Source organism: Eurypyga helias, unplaced genomic scaffold (assembly GCF_000690775.1).
Source record: "Eurypyga helias isolate BGI_N326 unplaced genomic scaffold, ASM69077v1 scaffold14583, whole genome shotgun sequence".
Lineage (NCBI taxonomy): Eukaryota > Metazoa > Chordata > Aves > Eurypygiformes > Eurypygidae > Eurypyga > Eurypyga helias.
The window spans coordinates 69,583-86,784 of record NW_010239306.1 but is presented as its reverse complement, the minus strand read 5'-3'; the positions used below and the strand labels follow the sequence as shown (position 1 = coordinate 86,784).

At 50.3% G+C, this 17,202-nt stretch overlaps 1 protein-coding gene across 1 annotated transcript in view; it reads right to left on the bottom strand.

Annotated features, from left to right (window-relative positions):
• Nucleotides 1-58: 58 nt before the first annotated feature.
• Nucleotides 59-17,202, bottom strand: part of STAB1 (stabilin 1) — a gene marked incomplete at its 3' end in the record, with an annotated part of 48,751 nt that continues 31,607 nt past the window's right edge. The window contains exons 29-54 of the mRNA XM_010148108.1: nucleotides 16,449-16,561; nucleotides 15,942-16,053; nucleotides 15,645-15,722; nucleotides 15,162-15,263; nucleotides 14,569-14,676; nucleotides 13,946-14,077; nucleotides 13,657-13,785; nucleotides 11,846-11,941; nucleotides 10,675-10,870; nucleotides 10,131-10,226; nucleotides 9,566-9,611; nucleotides 8,795-8,874; nucleotides 7,736-7,861; nucleotides 7,289-7,362; nucleotides 6,865-6,939; nucleotides 6,542-6,661; nucleotides 5,333-5,413; nucleotides 4,294-4,440; nucleotides 4,013-4,150; nucleotides 3,223-3,282; nucleotides 2,943-3,119; nucleotides 2,397-2,483; nucleotides 1,808-1,960; nucleotides 1,577-1,630; nucleotides 795-1,023; nucleotides 59-208 (exon numbers count right to left, since the gene is read on the bottom strand). Coding sequence (XP_010146410.1) covers nucleotides 59-208; nucleotides 795-1,023; nucleotides 1,577-1,630; nucleotides 1,808-1,960; nucleotides 2,397-2,483; nucleotides 2,943-3,119; nucleotides 3,223-3,282; nucleotides 4,013-4,150; nucleotides 4,294-4,440; nucleotides 5,333-5,413; nucleotides 6,542-6,661; nucleotides 6,865-6,939; nucleotides 7,289-7,362; nucleotides 7,736-7,861; nucleotides 8,795-8,874; nucleotides 9,566-9,611; nucleotides 10,131-10,226; nucleotides 10,675-10,870; nucleotides 11,846-11,941; nucleotides 13,657-13,785; nucleotides 13,946-14,077; nucleotides 14,569-14,676; nucleotides 15,162-15,263; nucleotides 15,645-15,722; nucleotides 15,942-16,053; nucleotides 16,449-16,561 — 2,959 coding nt within the window. The remainder of the gene's footprint in view (nucleotides 209-794; nucleotides 1,024-1,576; nucleotides 1,631-1,807; nucleotides 1,961-2,396; nucleotides 2,484-2,942; nucleotides 3,120-3,222; nucleotides 3,283-4,012; nucleotides 4,151-4,293; nucleotides 4,441-5,332; nucleotides 5,414-6,541; nucleotides 6,662-6,864; nucleotides 6,940-7,288; nucleotides 7,363-7,735; nucleotides 7,862-8,794; nucleotides 8,875-9,565; nucleotides 9,612-10,130; nucleotides 10,227-10,674; nucleotides 10,871-11,845; nucleotides 11,942-13,656; nucleotides 13,786-13,945; nucleotides 14,078-14,568; nucleotides 14,677-15,161; nucleotides 15,264-15,644; nucleotides 15,723-15,941; nucleotides 16,054-16,448; nucleotides 16,562-17,202) is intronic.

Below are 17,202 nucleotides of genomic sequence, written 5' to 3'. Positions count from 1 at the left end.
CAGCCACCTCCGCACACCCCCCCTGCAGCGCTGCCACCCCACGGGCCGCAGCCCCTACCTCGGCAGTCCGGCCCGAACCTGCCCGGCGCGCACAGCTCGCAGCTGGTCCCGATGAAAGCCTGGCTGCAGTTGCACCTCCCCGAGCCGCTGATTTTGTCGTCGCAGGTCCCGCGGTTACCGCACGGCGCCTCCAGCCCTCCCGGGCACGCTGCAAATGGGGCACCTTAGTGAGGCTGCGGTGACAAAGTGACCCTGTGCTGGAGGGGAGCTGGAGCCACGTGAGCCGCTGCTGATGGGGCGCTTGGACTGCCGAGCCTGCTCAGCAGTTCTGGGAATGACTGCTGGGGACATCCCATGACAATAAACCTTAGGAATGGGGGCAAAATTTGGCATAGCAAAGTGGGATGACCCTCCACGTGCCGAGACTGTGCGGCTAACCCTGGGACGTGAAAGCTGCTCATGCACAAAGTGCAGAGAGCAGGTGCCGGGGAACGGTTGAGCATCGGCAACGTCTAGGGGTGAGTGACGTGTGACAGCCACCCCCGGCAGCCCTGTGCCCAGGGCTCTCTGCGGGGACACAGGTTTCTCCAAGGAAAGGGAATTTGTCATTATACCATCCACAGACACTCCCAGGGGATTGTTCCCTGCATCCTCTATGAGGCTCCCTGCCTGGGGCTGCCCACCCATCCTTGGAGAAGCGCACTGGTGGACAGCAGACATCTGTGCTGAACCAGGAATGTCACCTTCCCATGAGAGAAAGGGCCGGGGCGGGGACGGATTGCACAGCTCCTTACCCTGACAGTCTCGGCCATAGTGGTTCGCACAGCACTGAGGGACCCACTGGGTGGAAATGCAGCTCCTCCTGCAGCCTCGTTTCAGAGGCCCCCTGGAAGAGAAGTGTCTCCTGAAAGGGTCCCACGGGGAGGGTGGCCAGGACGGCCGCAACAGGGAGTTGCGGTGAAACAGAAAAGTGTTTCTCAACAGCTGGTTTCCGTAATAGTAGCAGCGCCTGGTTCCCCCCTGCTAGGAAACAGGCAAAACACAGAGTTTGCCACATTGGTCACTGACATCTCACCTTGACTCTTCTTGTGCCACTCATTCAGTTTTATGACAAGTAACAGAGGCTTCCTAACGTGCGATGGGGCTGGTGACAGAGGAGTCGCTCTTGGACCTCAGGGACATGCCAGAAGCCCGGCAGAGAGAGAAAAGGGGCAATGCAGTGAGCGTGGGGTACAACCACTGCCCCCCCCGGCTGCTCACCATCTGATCCCCGGTCTGTCTCGCAGCCCGGGTGAGCTCTTTCGCCATAAAGCCCCCGGGGACCCCACAGCCGCTGTCACCCACACAGGGGTTGGCCAAGCAAAGACCAGTGGAGGCCCTGACCCCGCTGCTCAGCCCAGCCCCTGCCCTGTAGGACCACGTGGCCTGGGGCAAGGCACAGATGATGTGAGCGAGCCGAGTGACTCGCCACACGCAGGCGTGCCTTCCTTTTGCTGCTAAAACATGGGGGGTGGGGGGTGGGTATTGTCATCAGCCCCCTAACAGGCCTCCCTGGTGACAAAGCTGTGAGCATTACCCGTTGCACGGAGCCAGCAGGGCAGGGTGGCTCGAAGCCACAGAGTCCGCAGCTCTCTGTAGATCCCTGTGGAGGGGAGAGAGACATCTCGCAACAACTCAACGTGAGCTTCTGCCTCTCACGGCTGCTCGGAGCTTTGCCGAGGAAGATCAGCAAGCCCTCCCAACATCCCTCTGCCCAGGCAGGGAGGCTCTACACACAGCACAGATCCTCACTGGCCTCATCTCAAACACTTACCTGCAGCTCAACAAAGATGAACTCGTCACACCGAGATCCCAGATCCGGTGGCTCCAACAGCCTGTCGATGCCATGAGCAATGCCTCCATTGAATTCCATGTGCCTCTGGATGATGGTGGCATCGCCGTTCCCCACCAGAAGCTCCCCCTACCAGAGGAAGAAAGCAACGTGTGACCCTGGCACATCCTACACCCTGGCTGCACCACCCAAAGGCTGTCCTTTTTGGCTGTCGCACTTCTCAAGCTCCCCGTGTCCTTGACCACCCTTCCCGACTGCCACTTTTCATGGCCAGTTCTCCTAAGAAATGGCCTCTGTCCGTGCAACACTTCCTCTGTACAGGTGATGGCACCATGTGGCTGGCGTCACAACCTGGCGACCCTGCAGGTACCACACGCCTCGGCACCTTCCTGCCAGCTGGTCACGGGGTCTCCTCCAGCCTCTCTCAGCTGTAGCCAGAGGAATGGGGTGTGCAGGCTCCTCAACTCGGTGTTCCCTTCCTCCCGGTGCCCAACAAGGAGCACCAGCTGCCCCGTGGCTAGGCCCAGGGTCACTCGCTCAGTGGAAAGCAGAACCCATCACTCACCACGTGGGTTTTGCTGCAGCTGAACGAGACGGTGGAGCCGTGCATGGTCCGGACGGAATCGACCTGGGGCACGTTACCTGCAACGATCTAAGAGGGAAGAAGGAGAATATGAAGGGAGATACAGGAAAAACTGTCAGTTTGTACTTCCAACGGGGTGCTGCCTGGTGAGGACAGGCTCAGCAGCCGCGCTGGGAGGGGCAGTGACATGGCAGCGTGTGAAGCCGGTGTGTGTGGAACAGCATAACTATGCCAGGTTAGTCCCAGATTCCTGAGCGGTGAGAGGCCAGCGTGCAGAAGCAGACCCTGTTTTGAGGCAGCTGGACTCTCCCCTCGTTCATCACCCCTACAGACAAGGGCCTGTTCGTGAGCCTGGCGTTGACGCCCTGGGGTGACGTGGCCTCCAGCAGCTTTGGGTCTTCCCAAGACGACTCACATGCTGCGTGTTCTACAGCAGCAAAACCCTGGGCAGGGTCGCGCTGGTGTAGCACAGGCAGGCGATGGCACCGCACGTGGCCTCAGGAGGGGGAAGCCTGTTGTCACATTTACCTTTGTGTCCCTGATCATGTGTGCTTTGAGGTAGGAGGCCAGCACGTCCCGGTGCTCTCTGTGGTACAGCCACTTCTGCCTCTTCTCCGAGAGGGCGTTAAACGCAGCATCCGTGGGCCACAGCATGGTGAAGGGTCTATGCAGGGGGTCGCTTATCAGTGGCAGCAGCCCCGCATCCTGTGCGAGATAACAGGGGATACAAAGGCAAAGCCACGAGCCAAAAGTGACCGTGCACACGTACACCCCCCCTCCCACCAGCAGCCTGAGTTTGGACACTCACCTGCAGCAGCTTGCTGTAAATGGTGTACCCAAAGGCCTCTGCCACTTCCGTGATACTCTGCTGCAGAGGGAAGAAAGCAAACAACCATCGCTAAGAGGTCTCCCTCCGGGACCTGGAGCAGCAATGCAGGGACAAACCAGTTAACAGCTACAGTAGCTAAACACAAGTTTCCGTCATCATCATGCCAATGACACTCGCCTGCTATTCAGCAGCCAACACTTTCCTGATTCATCCTGGGTAGATGCTGCTATAGCAGGAGCTGGGATGAATTTCAGCACTCTGTTGTGCTGTACAGAAAATGTGTTATTTACTGTAAAATGCAGGAGCTATAGGCTCCTCATGTTCCTAGTGCAGAGAGGCACTGGTAATCTCATACTGCAATCTGCTCTGGAAAAGGAGTCCTGCCTACACCCAGTACTGCTGTTCCCTAGTGATGAATCACAGCTCTGGTCCCACATACTGCGACACCACAAATGCTGCCACCTTCAAGTTGTCAGGGCATAGTTGCTGCTTCAGCCTTACCTGTGAGATCTTTGATGAAACGTTACGGTCCACCAGGTCACATACTGCGACACCACAAATGCTGCCACCTTCACAAGCCAAATCTGTGCCCTCAGCCATGCCCTACACTGCTAGGAATGGGGAGGAAAAGCACCTCACGCAGCCTTGGGCTGAGGGTGCGGCTGGAGGGCCTATCAGGGACAGCACTCTCAGAGCTGTTGGGAGAAGGATCCCAGCCCTAATCCTCACCACGGCAGTTGTCAGGGCATAGTTGCTGCTTCAGCCTTACCTGTGAGATCTTTGATGAAACGTTACGGTCCACCAGGTCACTTGGAACGAGGATCTTGTCGATGATATGAATGACACCGTTCACGCCGATGATGTCACTCACGACCACTTTGGCTTCCTCATTGAGATAGATGCTATTCTGAGACAGAAGGGGTGCAGTGAGGTATTCCCACCCACAGCACTGCTCTATAAGCCATCTTTGAGCCCTAGGCCACAGCAACATCGGCCTTTGAATGACAGCAAAAGCGACATCCTGACAAGGGAACTGTAGCAGAGAACTACCTCTTTTGCTGTGATCTTTATTTTGTGGCCAGATAAAGATGTAAGGGACTCCTGGGTTTCCAGGTCACTGGACAGCAATTTCCGACAACCCACCATGTGGTAGCGAAGCAGGTCCCGGAGGAGACCTCTGCTCCTCCACTCCTCAAACTGCAGAGAGAAAACAAGAATGAGATCACACTGGGGCACTTTGCCTTGGGGGCGGCCCACAGATGCGATGAGGGAGTCCTGGATTGCCCAAACCCCCTCCAACCTATTAGTGCAGGAAAGTCAGTCCCCCCAAAATGCAGTGTAAGCACAAAACCATTTGAGAGCTTTGGGAAATTTCAACCAGCTTGGTAAAACCATCATTCAGGTCCCTTGATACTGGCCTTGAGGAAGTGAAGCCTGGGGTATGTGGTTGTTGGGAATTGTTCATTTACTGGGTAGATGGGGGAGCCCATGGGAAGAAGGCTGAGATTAGCGATGTGAAGCTGCACAACAGGACTTGGGAGTCATGGTATTAGGTTCTTCCATTACACCAACACCTGAAAGCTGTTGGCCAAGAACCTGTCTGGTTCACAGGGTCACGAATAAGGACCCCTCCGACCTCATGTCTCCACTTGCCCCAGACATCCCACTTACAGGGACTAGAAGGGAGGAAGCAATGGAAGCAGAATGTCAGGGCCTGAGGCACAGAGCAGGAGGAAGAGGTTGTCCTCACAGATGCCATGAAGCCTGGCTGATTCCAATCCCTAACAGTCACAGGTAACAGAAGTCACCACACATCACTCATTTGGCACAGTGCCTCTGAGGTCCATGAAGCAGGGGCCCAGTAAGGGTCTCCTTACAACTGGAGCCATGCCCACCCCTGCCCAGGTGGTCTCTGCAGTGAGCTGGCATCCAAACCTCTGCTCTTACACTGATGGAGAATGGGGGATGCCTTTAACCCTCTGCTCAGTCCCTTTGCTTCAGTTCACTGGACAGAACAGCCCCAGAGGGGCCACGGCCACGACTGGACCTTGCCAAACATCCGATCCACCTGGGATGGGGGCACACTTACCGTTGTGTTTCCCATAAAATCAGTCCGCGGGACGAAGACAGTGAAAGGCCCTGCCCCACTGAGCTCCTTGATGCCTTCTGCCTGTGGTAGAAGGGCATTTGTGGGAAAGGAAACAGAAAACACAGTTCCATTTAACAAGACCCTTCGTGAAAACCTGAAGTGGGATTTACTACACAGAGACAATAACAAAGCTGTTTGTCACCAACCAGTATCATCTTAAAGAACATGGATGCGTCTTCGATCCTTCCGAGCTCCTTAAACAAAGAGAAACAGACGGTGTTAGCAGAGTCCCTTCCACTTGCCCCTGGTCAGCCAGCACGGTGACCTGCTCCTTCCACTCCAGGTCACTCGCCCAGCCCAGTGAGACACCGGTTCTCCTGGCACACCATAGTGATCTTTCCCTCCCTCCCTTGCCAGCACGTGGATGTTACAAAAGCAGGCAGTGGCCTTTGCCTGGACCATTCCCATCACAGGTGCTGTAAGATGGAATGGAGAGATGAAAGCTGGCTGCTTCTGCAGCAGCTGTCTCACAGGTTTAATTGCCCCTGTGCTCATGGGACACCTCAAGGGCTTCACAAAACTTTGCTGCTACTACCAGTTCTGGGATGCTATCCAGAGTGGCAGACATAGGCTTGGAAGAGTAAACTCCTCTCCTTACCACACACACTTTCAGTACTGAGTGCATCTCTTTTCTCTTGGCTCTGCTATGGGCGTGACAGCTTTTATTTGCCACTACCAGAAAAGGTCACCTGTTTGCCCAAGGACAGATGCTGGATTGGCAACAGAGCTGGAAACAGACTGCTGCCCTCCAGACTGAATCCCAAGTCCAGGCATGGCCACAGGGGATACTTGCCCTGACCCCAGAGACTGGGAGAAGTGGGTTGCCTTGGGAAAAAATAATAAATATTCCCACTTGCTTGTCATATTAAGAAAACAGCTCCCTGGAGGTACGGCGAATGCTGCCAACAGAGCAGCAGTGTTCACGACGCAGCTCCCTTTGGAGCACGGTCATTTTACTGTGATTCTCTCTCCCAGCTGGCACCCGAAATGCACCTACAATTTATGGATAGCTTGTCTCTACTCCTCACCACACACATGTCAATGTGACACTACAGATCTGCTCACCTGCAGCTTCCACTTGGAGGGGAGAGAGTGGTTTGCTGCAGGGCAGGAGGCCTGAACACTAAAGATGCTGTACATGCTTCTCACCTGATACACTTTGCCATGGCAGGTGAAGCCATCTCCAACACTGTGCCAAGAGCAGGAGCAGTTCCGAGTGCCAGGGCCTGTGTACCGGCAGAGTCCAAACGGGCTACAGCCTCCGTTGTTCTAGTAAGAAAAGCGAAAGGCTTGCATGGAGGCGCATCACCAACAATTTGAATGGCCACTTGCCTGTGGGAGCAGCTAACTACATCCAGCCTGTTCTAAACAAGCAGGCTATCCCTGTTCTTGCTGCTAGCTGTTGGGAGAAGGGGATGCCTCAGGGCTGTGGCCTTCACCTCAAAAAGCAAAACAGCAAAGTGCAGACATACCTGTTCACACAGGTTGATGGGGTTGCACTGGCTCACGCCATCTCCAGTGTAACCGGGAAGACAATTGCAGGCAACCTGGAGGGAGAACAGATGCTCACTCTGAAACCTGGACCCAATAATGACAACCGCGCGATGGCTGAGCGGGATGGAAAGCATGTGGTACCGCATCTGTCGCGCACTTCACGAATAACCGTGCTTGTGTCACCAACAAATAAAAACAGAGACCGCAGCCAGCCTCTGGCTAACAGAAAGCATCTACTTTCAAGGAAATGGCAATCTTTTCATGCCGTTTCCAGGCAGCTCTTCTGGGTGGAAGGTAATAAGCAGAGGGCAGCACGCTGCCATGGCAAGGATTGTCTTTGAGAGCGCTACACAGCTGTGACAACCTCCAGAACAAAGCTGCCTTGTCGCCCATCTCACTCACCTTCCTTGGGCCTGTTTTAACGCATTCCGCGTTGGCGTGGCAGCCCCCGTTGCTTTCGAGACAGAGATCAATTTCTGCAGCAAAACAAGAAGGCCACATTATCGCTGAGGACTGCTCAAGACAGCTGAGAATTGGTGACCTAAAGAGGTATTGGGAAAGCAACAGGGAGGATCTTCCCAGCCTGGGAAACATCCTGGTGGAGAAGTGACTTGTGACGGCAAAGGAATAGGGAGGAACTGTGCACCTATGCGTGCATACGCCTCGACAAAAAGCAGAAAGACAGTTGAATCAAGATCAGCCAGCAATTACTTGCTCTGAAATAATCGCTGTGTGAACTAAGTGAAAGAAGAATTAAGTTATTCTACAGTTTAACCTGAAATTTTAACACTTTTAGTCTGAAATTCCCCTTTGCTTCGCTGCTATCACCAACAGGCACTGAGCACTCACCCATGCAGAGCGTCCCGTCGCCAGCGTAGCCTTCCTTACAGACACAGGTTCTCTCTCCTGGGGACACTTTGGTACACACAGCGTGTATGGAGCAGCCCCCATGATTGATGGTGCAGGGATCTATTTCTGTGAGCACAACCAGGAGAAGCAGAATCAGCTCAGAGCATCTAGGCAAGATGAGCTGTGCCAGAATGATCACCCATCTCGTCAAACATCACACGACCTTACTAAAATCCCTTTGTTTCTCAATGAAACTATAGGTCCTGTAATGGCACGGGGCCTCATCCAGGTCTGAGAGACACCAGTCCAAAACGTCATGCTGAGCTTAAGTAACCACCAAACTGGACTAAGAGCTCTTTCCATCACAGCATTTGCTCACAGAGGACTAATGGTTAGACCAGAAAAAAAATATTTTCCTGCACAACATAAAAGTTTTTGTTGCTTTATTTCCCCTCACTCATTTTCAAACAAGGGCAATACCGAAAAGAAACTGTACCAGTATTTTGATTTGACTGTTAACAGTTTCATCACCCTGACTGTTTTTTTCTAGTTTTGACACAGACCAGCGTTACCTGTAGCTCTAGAGCAGTATCCCAAGATCCTACCTCATTTTGGCACAACTGCTGCACTGCCTCTACCCAATTTTGTCACGGCCAAAGCAGGAGCAGCATAAAATTCTAGGGAATTGAAGCATCCATATTCCAGGCCAAAATTTTTCTATCTTTACCACTGTTGCTGTGATACCAGAATAAAACAACCTATTCACGTGCATCTCTCTCCATGAGCAGTAAGAACTACTCTGCTACATTTGCCTGCCTTTTTTCCCCGCTCTTGCAGGCTCTAGCAACATCAAGAGCATCCCCTGTAAAGCTCCGGACTGGAAAACCTCTCTACCAAAGCATGGTAGAGTTCATGGTGGATGGCTGAGAGGGAAAGGATTAGAATGATCTTTCCCCTGGCAACATCATGCCATTTATTTCACAAACCAACCCCCGTCTTTGCGTTAGCCTCAGCAGATGTTTGCAGGCCTTGAATCTTGCTCGCCCTTGCTGGACATACCTGTGCAATGGGTCCCATTCCCTGTGTATCCAGCAGAGCAGGAGCATGTAGGTGGGGAATCTGCAGAACTATTGAGGCAGCTGAAATAAGAAAGGGATAAACAATCACTGACAATACCCCCTGCTTTGCTTGGCCAGTGGGAAGCACTATGCAAGTCTGGAATGTGCAAGCTGGAGACCACAATGACCATAGGGAGAACATGCCTCAAGTTGCTGCGTATTGTTTACAGCACCAAATACTCCAGTCACATGGCCAGGGAGCTGGCATCCAGGGACAGGAGTCACACCTCGCACAGTGCACCTCTACCATGTCCACGTGCTTCTGCACAGTACAACAGACATGCCTGGGTCCTGGTATCGCAAAATAAGAGACCAGATAATGGATGTAAAAGGCAGCAAGAAGGAGTCATCACAGACCATCAACCTATTTATTTCTTTGGAGGGACTGCCAAGGCAGAAATGGCTTGTAAATGGCTGATTTGCTCCATGAATAAGGCCAGACTTGGAGTACCTCGGAGTCTCTGCTTTCTCCCATCCACACATGCAGAAGGAACTTGGACAAAATTTATCTCAGACACACAAAACCCTTGGGGAAAGTGGATGTGGCTTAGCACCAGAGTTCCCAGGATAGAACTGACATTTATGCACCTTTAATGAGCAGGCACCTCCTCCCAGCCCTCTGCAAAGCCCTAAACACAGAATTACTCTACGTAAAATACATACAAACACACATGGCTTTCTGAGAACGACCCAGCCCCTTGTCTGTACTTACTTGGCCATCTGATGGCAAGTGTTATTGCACAAGTCAATCTCGATTCCTGCAAGAGAAAACACAAATGTTGCTTGGGATTTTCAATTTAGCACTTGCTGGGGACATTTCTGCCATCTAGAGTAAAGTCACTGCCCTGACTGATGATGGGACACACCAGCAGTTATGCGAACTCTCACGTCCTACAGGGCAGCAGGAAGGCCTCACAGGATTTTATCTTCTGACATTTTGCCATGGAGTGAATTGGATGTTCTCTGAGCTAACGGTTCAATTCCGTTCTACCCGCATGGCCTTCACATTGCTAGGAACGAAACAAGGACTGAAACCTCATTAATCCAGACATACAGGGCCATTTGGCTTTGCCTCATTTGAAGATTAATGCTTTCCATTTACACTAGACAGGACAGATCCACTCCATTTCCACTTCTAAATGCCCCCAAAACATTTGACTTCACTACAAAATCAGTCTTTGATCCTCAATATGCAACGGTGATCACCTTGTTCAGGTAACATTTCTCTGCCAAAAAGGCAATATTATTACACCATAGGTCCCTTCACACTCACGTACTTTCTTGGCAGGTAGAGCCCTTCCATCCTGGGAAACACTCACAGCTCCCATCCCCTTGCAGTCCATCGTTACATATGCCGTTGTCGCAGGCACATTCTGCAGAGGAAATATAAACACTCATCACTGTCAGACCAAGCAGGTCTCACAAGCAGAGTCTCGCTGCCCTTTCACACGCTGCTCTGTTCCTAATCCAATGCATCAAGCTGCCATAAAAAAAAGTTACAGGATCATCTGCTCATTCTCTCACTGCCAGGCCAAAAAGCCCAGGAACAGACCACCCACCTCTACTTTCTATAGTTTGGGTGGTAGCAGGGTAAGTGCCATAGCAGTCAGTCTTGCCTTGGTTTGAGGATGAAAAATGGGGCCACTCCTCTGGCTGACCACAAGCCCTTACTCCCACTGTCCCTCTCTCAGCTTGCCAGCTGTTCGCCTGTCTCAAAGGTCTTGAGACATTTCTTCCCTCCCACCACCCCTCCTGAGTGGCCACTTTTCCCCCCGTGTCAGCAGGACGGTACACACAAGCTGCAATAGCCATCGATGTCACCTGATTTGCAGTCAGCTCCGTATCGGCCCACTTCACACATTTCGCAGGCAGTGCCATGGAAACCCTCCAGGCATCGGCACTCTCCACTGCCCTCCATGCCGTCCTGGCATTCCCCGTTCCCGGAGCACCACTGGCCCGGCTTCCCTGGGCACATCTCGCACATGTGTCCGTAGTAGCCAGGGCAGCAGACAGACCTCTGGGGAACCAACAAGAACAGGTTGGGGTGAGCTGTCCTGTGCGGCACAGAGCAGGTACAGCTCGACTGAGGTTGCCCAGAGCCTCACGTAGAGGTCTGCACTGCCAATGGAACAACACTGGTTATTTGGTAATGTAAATGTTGAGTCCTGTGCCCATCCAGCCTATCTCCTGCCCCTGTCCCACCTGTGAGAGACTCTGCTGAGCAGAGAAAGGCTCTGCCAGAAGGTGGTTTGGTTCAGAAGCCTGATTTAACTGCTCTCATTTCTTTCTGCATCTGCCTATGGAGAGTGGCAACCATAACGGGACCAAGTTGGACAGCACAGCTGAAGAGAAACATCATCCAAAGAAGGAACACAGAAGTGCCTGGTGGGGTGCAAGTGCTGACCGAAGCTCTGCCAGTGGGTATGACATGTCCAACTGCCTCTCTCCCTTCTCCTCTTTCTCCCATTCCCACTAAACTTTCCAGGGAGATGCTTCAATACCTGTAAGAGCTCAAATCCACACAAGTCTTTCTTTTACCATTTCCTCTTCAAGTGTTTTCTCACAGCCACACATTTTCACAGAACTGGGAGGGGCCATAATAGCTGGGAGACCTTCTGCTCCCCCCCTTGGTTCAGCTCCAATTAGTTACCAGTTATTTGGGAAGGCACATGCACAAGCAAAATACCATCATTCATGCCTCATTTCCTTAGGAAACCAGACTACAAACACTGGACTCCTTCTCTTCCTCTGCAGGAAAAACCCCAAAGCAGCAGACCACAATGCATCACAGTGCAGACAGCTGTGCAGGTTTTTTTTTCTCCAGTGCCCTCTATCTCCGAGATGGAGAGCGACTCCCAGACAATCCCCCGTCTTAGCTAGGCAATGGCACAAATGCAGCCAGGACTTCAGCACAGGCTGTATTTCCATAGCTGTATTTCTAATACCCATCTTGCTTTTGTCAAAATGAACCTGAAGCAAATGTTTTTCTTACCAGAGAAACTTTCGCACAGGTGAAATGGCAGCCAAGTATTCCCATATCCCCAGAGCGTAACTCACAGCGAGCCAGATTCCTGCTTCCTGGCAATTCCTGCAGATAAAATTAACATAGATACAGACAGAAGATATTACAATATTTAGACAAACATCTACATTTGGGGTGTATATGGCAGTCTTCTTGCTTAAAAGAAGAATAATGCTTTTTATCCTAAAGGAACAGTCCTAAAACTTTGGTCTATCCAGAGCTGAGACCAATGAGGTACCTCTAGATGTGAGGTCACCACAAAGAGTCTATTTGGGTACCTGCCAAATCCATGGCCACATGTCAGTATGAATTCTGAGAAAAATTAATTGGGAAACTTTGGCAGAAAGTAATGAAGCCCAAGAGCCAGATGTGGCTGCTGCACAATTCATAGCCAGTATGGAGATGAAATGTTTGGTTGCTTTTCCTCCCTGGAAAAATTTGGCACTCACAAACAAGCTACAGGCACAACCAGCCAATCTGTGTGAACAATCAATGGTCCGGGCTGGGAAATTGCTATTGGCACCCCTAAACTGGCTTTCATTGATGATAATGTCAGAAGAATAAAAGACTAAGACAGACATCTCTTGTTTTCCCACCCCTAAGAGGGGAAACTCCCCACACTGCAAGCTCTAAAGAGCTCCTGAAATTCAGGCAAAGACTGATGACAGCCCTGTGAGGAGCCTCATGGCTCAAGGGTTCAATTTCCTGCATAAACCTCTGCTTTCTCTTACAAACCTTGCTCGTGAATGAGCCACAGAGGACTCAGAGCACATTTTTCCAGGTACGGAGATGACATCTATAGAGCAATAAAAGGACATCAAAGCACGATGTGCAAACAGTCTGTGAGACGTCACATGAATGAAAGACTCACCACAAGAACCGACCCAGGAGGACACTTGATCCCCTTCTCACACTTGCTGCATCTTGACTAGGGCACAGAGAACAGGACAAGTCACATGTGTGCCCTCCACCCACGTTACACCAAGACACTAATCTTGCATTACAAATGGTGCTGTACAGGCTGCTGGCTGGGACAAAGACAAAGATGGATTTATCTCCATGGCTCAAAACACCAGAAGAAGAAAAATCATGATGCATGACCCTCAGGTCCTGGCTGCTACCAAAGGCTTCACACAAGGTCTTATTCCTGCACTCCAGAGGTGTACACAAGGCCTATTTCTGCACTGCAGAGACTGTACCACAAAGCAAACCACAAGAGATCACACGCTACACCTTTCCTGAGTCTCTGAGCTGGGGTAGGGCTTTGTGTAGGCCCCAAGTTCCTTCACACGAGGCTGCAAATACCTGTTTTTCTGATCTGTAACAAGGCAGGCATACCTCGGTCTGACCCTGCAATGTTCAGATGGCCAAGAGGCACGAGATACATGCAGGCTGAATTTCAGCCATGACTCCCAAGCAGACAGCATTTCCTAGGAGAGCTTGTGGTCATGCCATGCAAGAATTGGGCTGGATTCTCCTTCCAGAGCTGAGTATCTGGGAGTCCCTGCACCAGCGTGCCCCACGACTGGCACTGTGAGAGAGCCCCGGCAAGTGAACTGAACATGATCTGCACAAGAGCTGCAGATCTGCTGCAGTAGAAGAACAGTCTTGAGGCTTGGAGGTGCCACGTCTCCATGATGCCCCATTTCCCATGAGGCTCATCTGGGGTCAGACCACAAACTACTCTCTCATCCAGGCAGGCTGTCTGCTACCCATCAGTTTGGTTCAGCAGGTGAAGAAACCCTGTGAAGTGGGGTCAGCTCCTTAGAGATCATCATTACCTTCTGTATGGTGGTGGTATTGGCAGTGCAGCGATTCTTTTGTATCTGGAGGACCTGTGAAACCCCGATCAACATGCCATTCCTCGTCTCAAGAAATTTTCCATCCAAAGGAATATTATTGACAAACTTCTGCAAGGAAGAAGGAAACGGCTGGATTGCACGGATTGCTTGACAGCTGTCAGACAGCCACGGCAGGCAAACTGTAAGTAAGGGTGTATCCAGCCACCAGCTTTAGGAAGTGATAGGTCCTGTCAGATCCTCAAATGGCATCAGAATTTTCCCTCCTTACCTGGGTGCTGTTTTGATAAAACATTAGCCAGTAGGAGAGCCCTAACATGCTGTTCTTATGGATTCCACTTCTCAAGTCCGTGGGCAAGAGCTTCTCTCCCAGTACAACGTGGTACTGCACTGTCTCGTTGTCCTAAAAACACAAAAACCCCAAATATTAGGACTCTTTTGACTTCCTAGACTACAATTCAGTCAGAGGTATGGCTTGAGAAGAGTTCCTAAGCAATCTGTAACAGCTAATTAAGCCCACAGAGCCTAGTAACTCCCTACCACAGATGACTGATCACACTTGGTGAGTGTTACTGGATCATAAATGATTTTGGAACATTTCAAAAGATTCAAAATTGTCACAGATATGCCACCACCAGTGAAGAAGGGGAACCTATTGTGCCATCTAGCCACATTCAGCTCTACTCAGAAATTTGCATTTGGAGTCCAAATATTTTTTTCAGATGCCACTGCAACACCCCAGGAAACCCTCTCATTTCTCTCTGCCACGTTTCTCCTAGCTTTTAGCATCAGATATGCTCAAATCCACTGAACTCAAGTTTATGATCTGACAGCGGACATGTCCCTGCGCTTACCGCAATACATATTCAACCCGCAAGCAAGCAGTGAGCTTACCAACTGTGTCACATTGGCAGCGTGGCAGTACTCCTCAATGGAATTATTAGCAGGAACAAAAACTGTGTATTTTTCAGAGGACTCGATTTTTTCAATGAGCTGGTATTGCTGAAAAAAGTCCAAACAGTAATATTAGCAATTGCAGTTGTACTCGCTAAAGAACAAACCCCACATCAAATCAATTACAAAGATAGGAGTGCTTAGGAAAGGCCTGAGAACGGATATACAACTTCTACTCAACTATCTATTTGCTTGCTCCTTCTCCTGGGCTGACGTAAGTGCAGCTTCTCAATTATGAACAAGCCTTCCTTTTCCCCTAGGTTTCCCTGTCCTGTACAAGCAGGAGAGTGCCTGTGGTAGGCAGGTTGTCTTCCACTGGGATAACATCATGATCTAGAGATCTACCTGTAAGTATATAACTCTTCCGCTGCTCAAAAGAGCTTTCTTAGAAGATCCTTCATGTATAGTAGGAAATGGATGGTCTCCCTTTTCTCACCCCACAGTCCGAATTTTGGTCCACCAGTACAGGGTGAAGTGGGTTTGCTCAAAAGACAGTTCTGACAACCACACCAGCGCTCACCTCAACTGCTTACCTGCAACAACTCCTTGAATGTGCTGAATGAGGCAACTGTCTCGAGCTGTTTCTGCAGACCTGGAGGACTCGGTGGGATATCTCCTGAAGCCGGCAACAAAACCTAGGGGAAAAGCGAGTTCATGAGGAAGGCTGGGCAAGGAGCTCTGGGGGAAATCACACTAGACTCCTGCCCTGCTTGCAAGGAAGCCAAGTGGAAATGGCCACATTTTACGCAATACTGCAATAACCCTAACCCTTCTTCTGTCAGCCAAGAGAAGAGGAACTCCCTTCCCACTTGTCCTGGAGACAAATATTTTAAACATTAAACACTGCTGCACAGGAAACATCTGTCAGGACCTTGTGATAGCCAAATATATTTTTGCCATGATATCCCTTCCTAACTGTCCAGACATGTATTCCTCCTTGGCCCCATCACAGATGCTACAGCACAAATTTGCTGCTACAGCTGCAGCATTTCCCAGTATTGCATGTACCAACATACCTTACTGAGGATGTGAATGATGCCATTGCTGGCAGGGACGTCGCTGACGACTATACTCGCATTCTGGATAGTTAATACCTGGAAAAGTATCAGAGGTAGAAGCAAAAGGATTAGAAATTGCCAAGGAAGTTCTAAGCAAATATATTGTTCGTTCAAGGTTGCACATGATTGGTCTGGGTACAATTTTTGAAAGATGTCTGCGTTTGAGAGCACCAGTGTCCCACCCATGCTCCCCACTGGATACAGCAGCTCGAGCAGTTTGATACTGGTACATTGCGTTATGTAAGAAACCCTTACGCCGCTCCCAGTGTTTATCTGCCATCTGGTCTGTGGGTTGAGCGTGGGTAATTCTGGTCTGTTGTACTTTTTGAGCTTTTCACTAGTGAGGATGCCTTCGAGAAAGTGGGCCCTGAAGGGAACAAAGGCAGGTAAAGAAAAGATTAGGGCACTGTTTGTAGCAACAGGGAGATAAGACCATAGCACCCAACATCCACATCTCTCACATGAAGTAGTTAATCATGTGAAGAGAATGGCAGAGGAAATTACTTGTCCTGATGCCATCTGCATCCACATGACAGTGAAAATCTCTCTCTGCAAATACATGGAAAATAAACCCACATCCAGCTGCCTGAGGTCTGCCATGTTTTAAATGCCTAATAAATCCTTTACCTACTACATATTTATTCTTGCTTCTATACTTATGTCAAGATAACTCTTTACTGGTTTTGTAAAAGCAGAAATCCAGCTCACAGCTTCATTGCTGTTCTTTGGCAATATAAACCAAAGGCAAGAGTCTCCTTGTACCTGACTAAAAATGGCAGCATGTAGGGCGTCAACCAGAAATCCTTCTCAGTCTTGCTCAAGTTTTTGATAGCTGCCTCTGATGGCTTTTTTGCTGGGATGCTGAAGAGAGATTTCTGTTGTCCAAAGCACAAAAATGAACAAATAAGACATGCCAGTGCCACATCTCTACCACAAAATATAACTAACAACCGTCCCGCCCTTGCAGTCACGTGAAAGGGATGTGTAGGAAGACACATGCCTGTGCATGGCAGGTAAATGCTGTTGGCAATCAATGAATGCCACAGGGGGTTTAGCCAAAACAGCTGACACCTGTCTGCCAAGGGAAACCTGCCGCTTTGAGCCCTACTTTCATATTTTAATTATTCTTCAAGCCCATTCAATCATATCCATAAATCCTTTCTGAACCCTCAACATCAGTTTTGGGGAAGAGACCAAGATTATTCCTGGTGAAAGCAATGTATGCAACAGGAGAGGTAGGCTGAAGCTCAATGAGATGCCACATATCACAGCATGCTTCCCCAGACTTGCTGCAGTCTGCACTGTCTGTTATTGCCACACCAGAGACAGGGAAGCAGTAACAAGAAAAGAAACAAACATACGGTCTAACTTCTCAAAGCATGCTTTTCTGAAAAACTGCTATGGTAATGCTGCCCCTTTTTCTTTTTCTTCTGTGCTGTTTTATGACAGCCAGGAGATACGGATGATACAACCATGAAAATTAAGTGCAACACAGCCCCAGCTTCCTCCGGTGCTA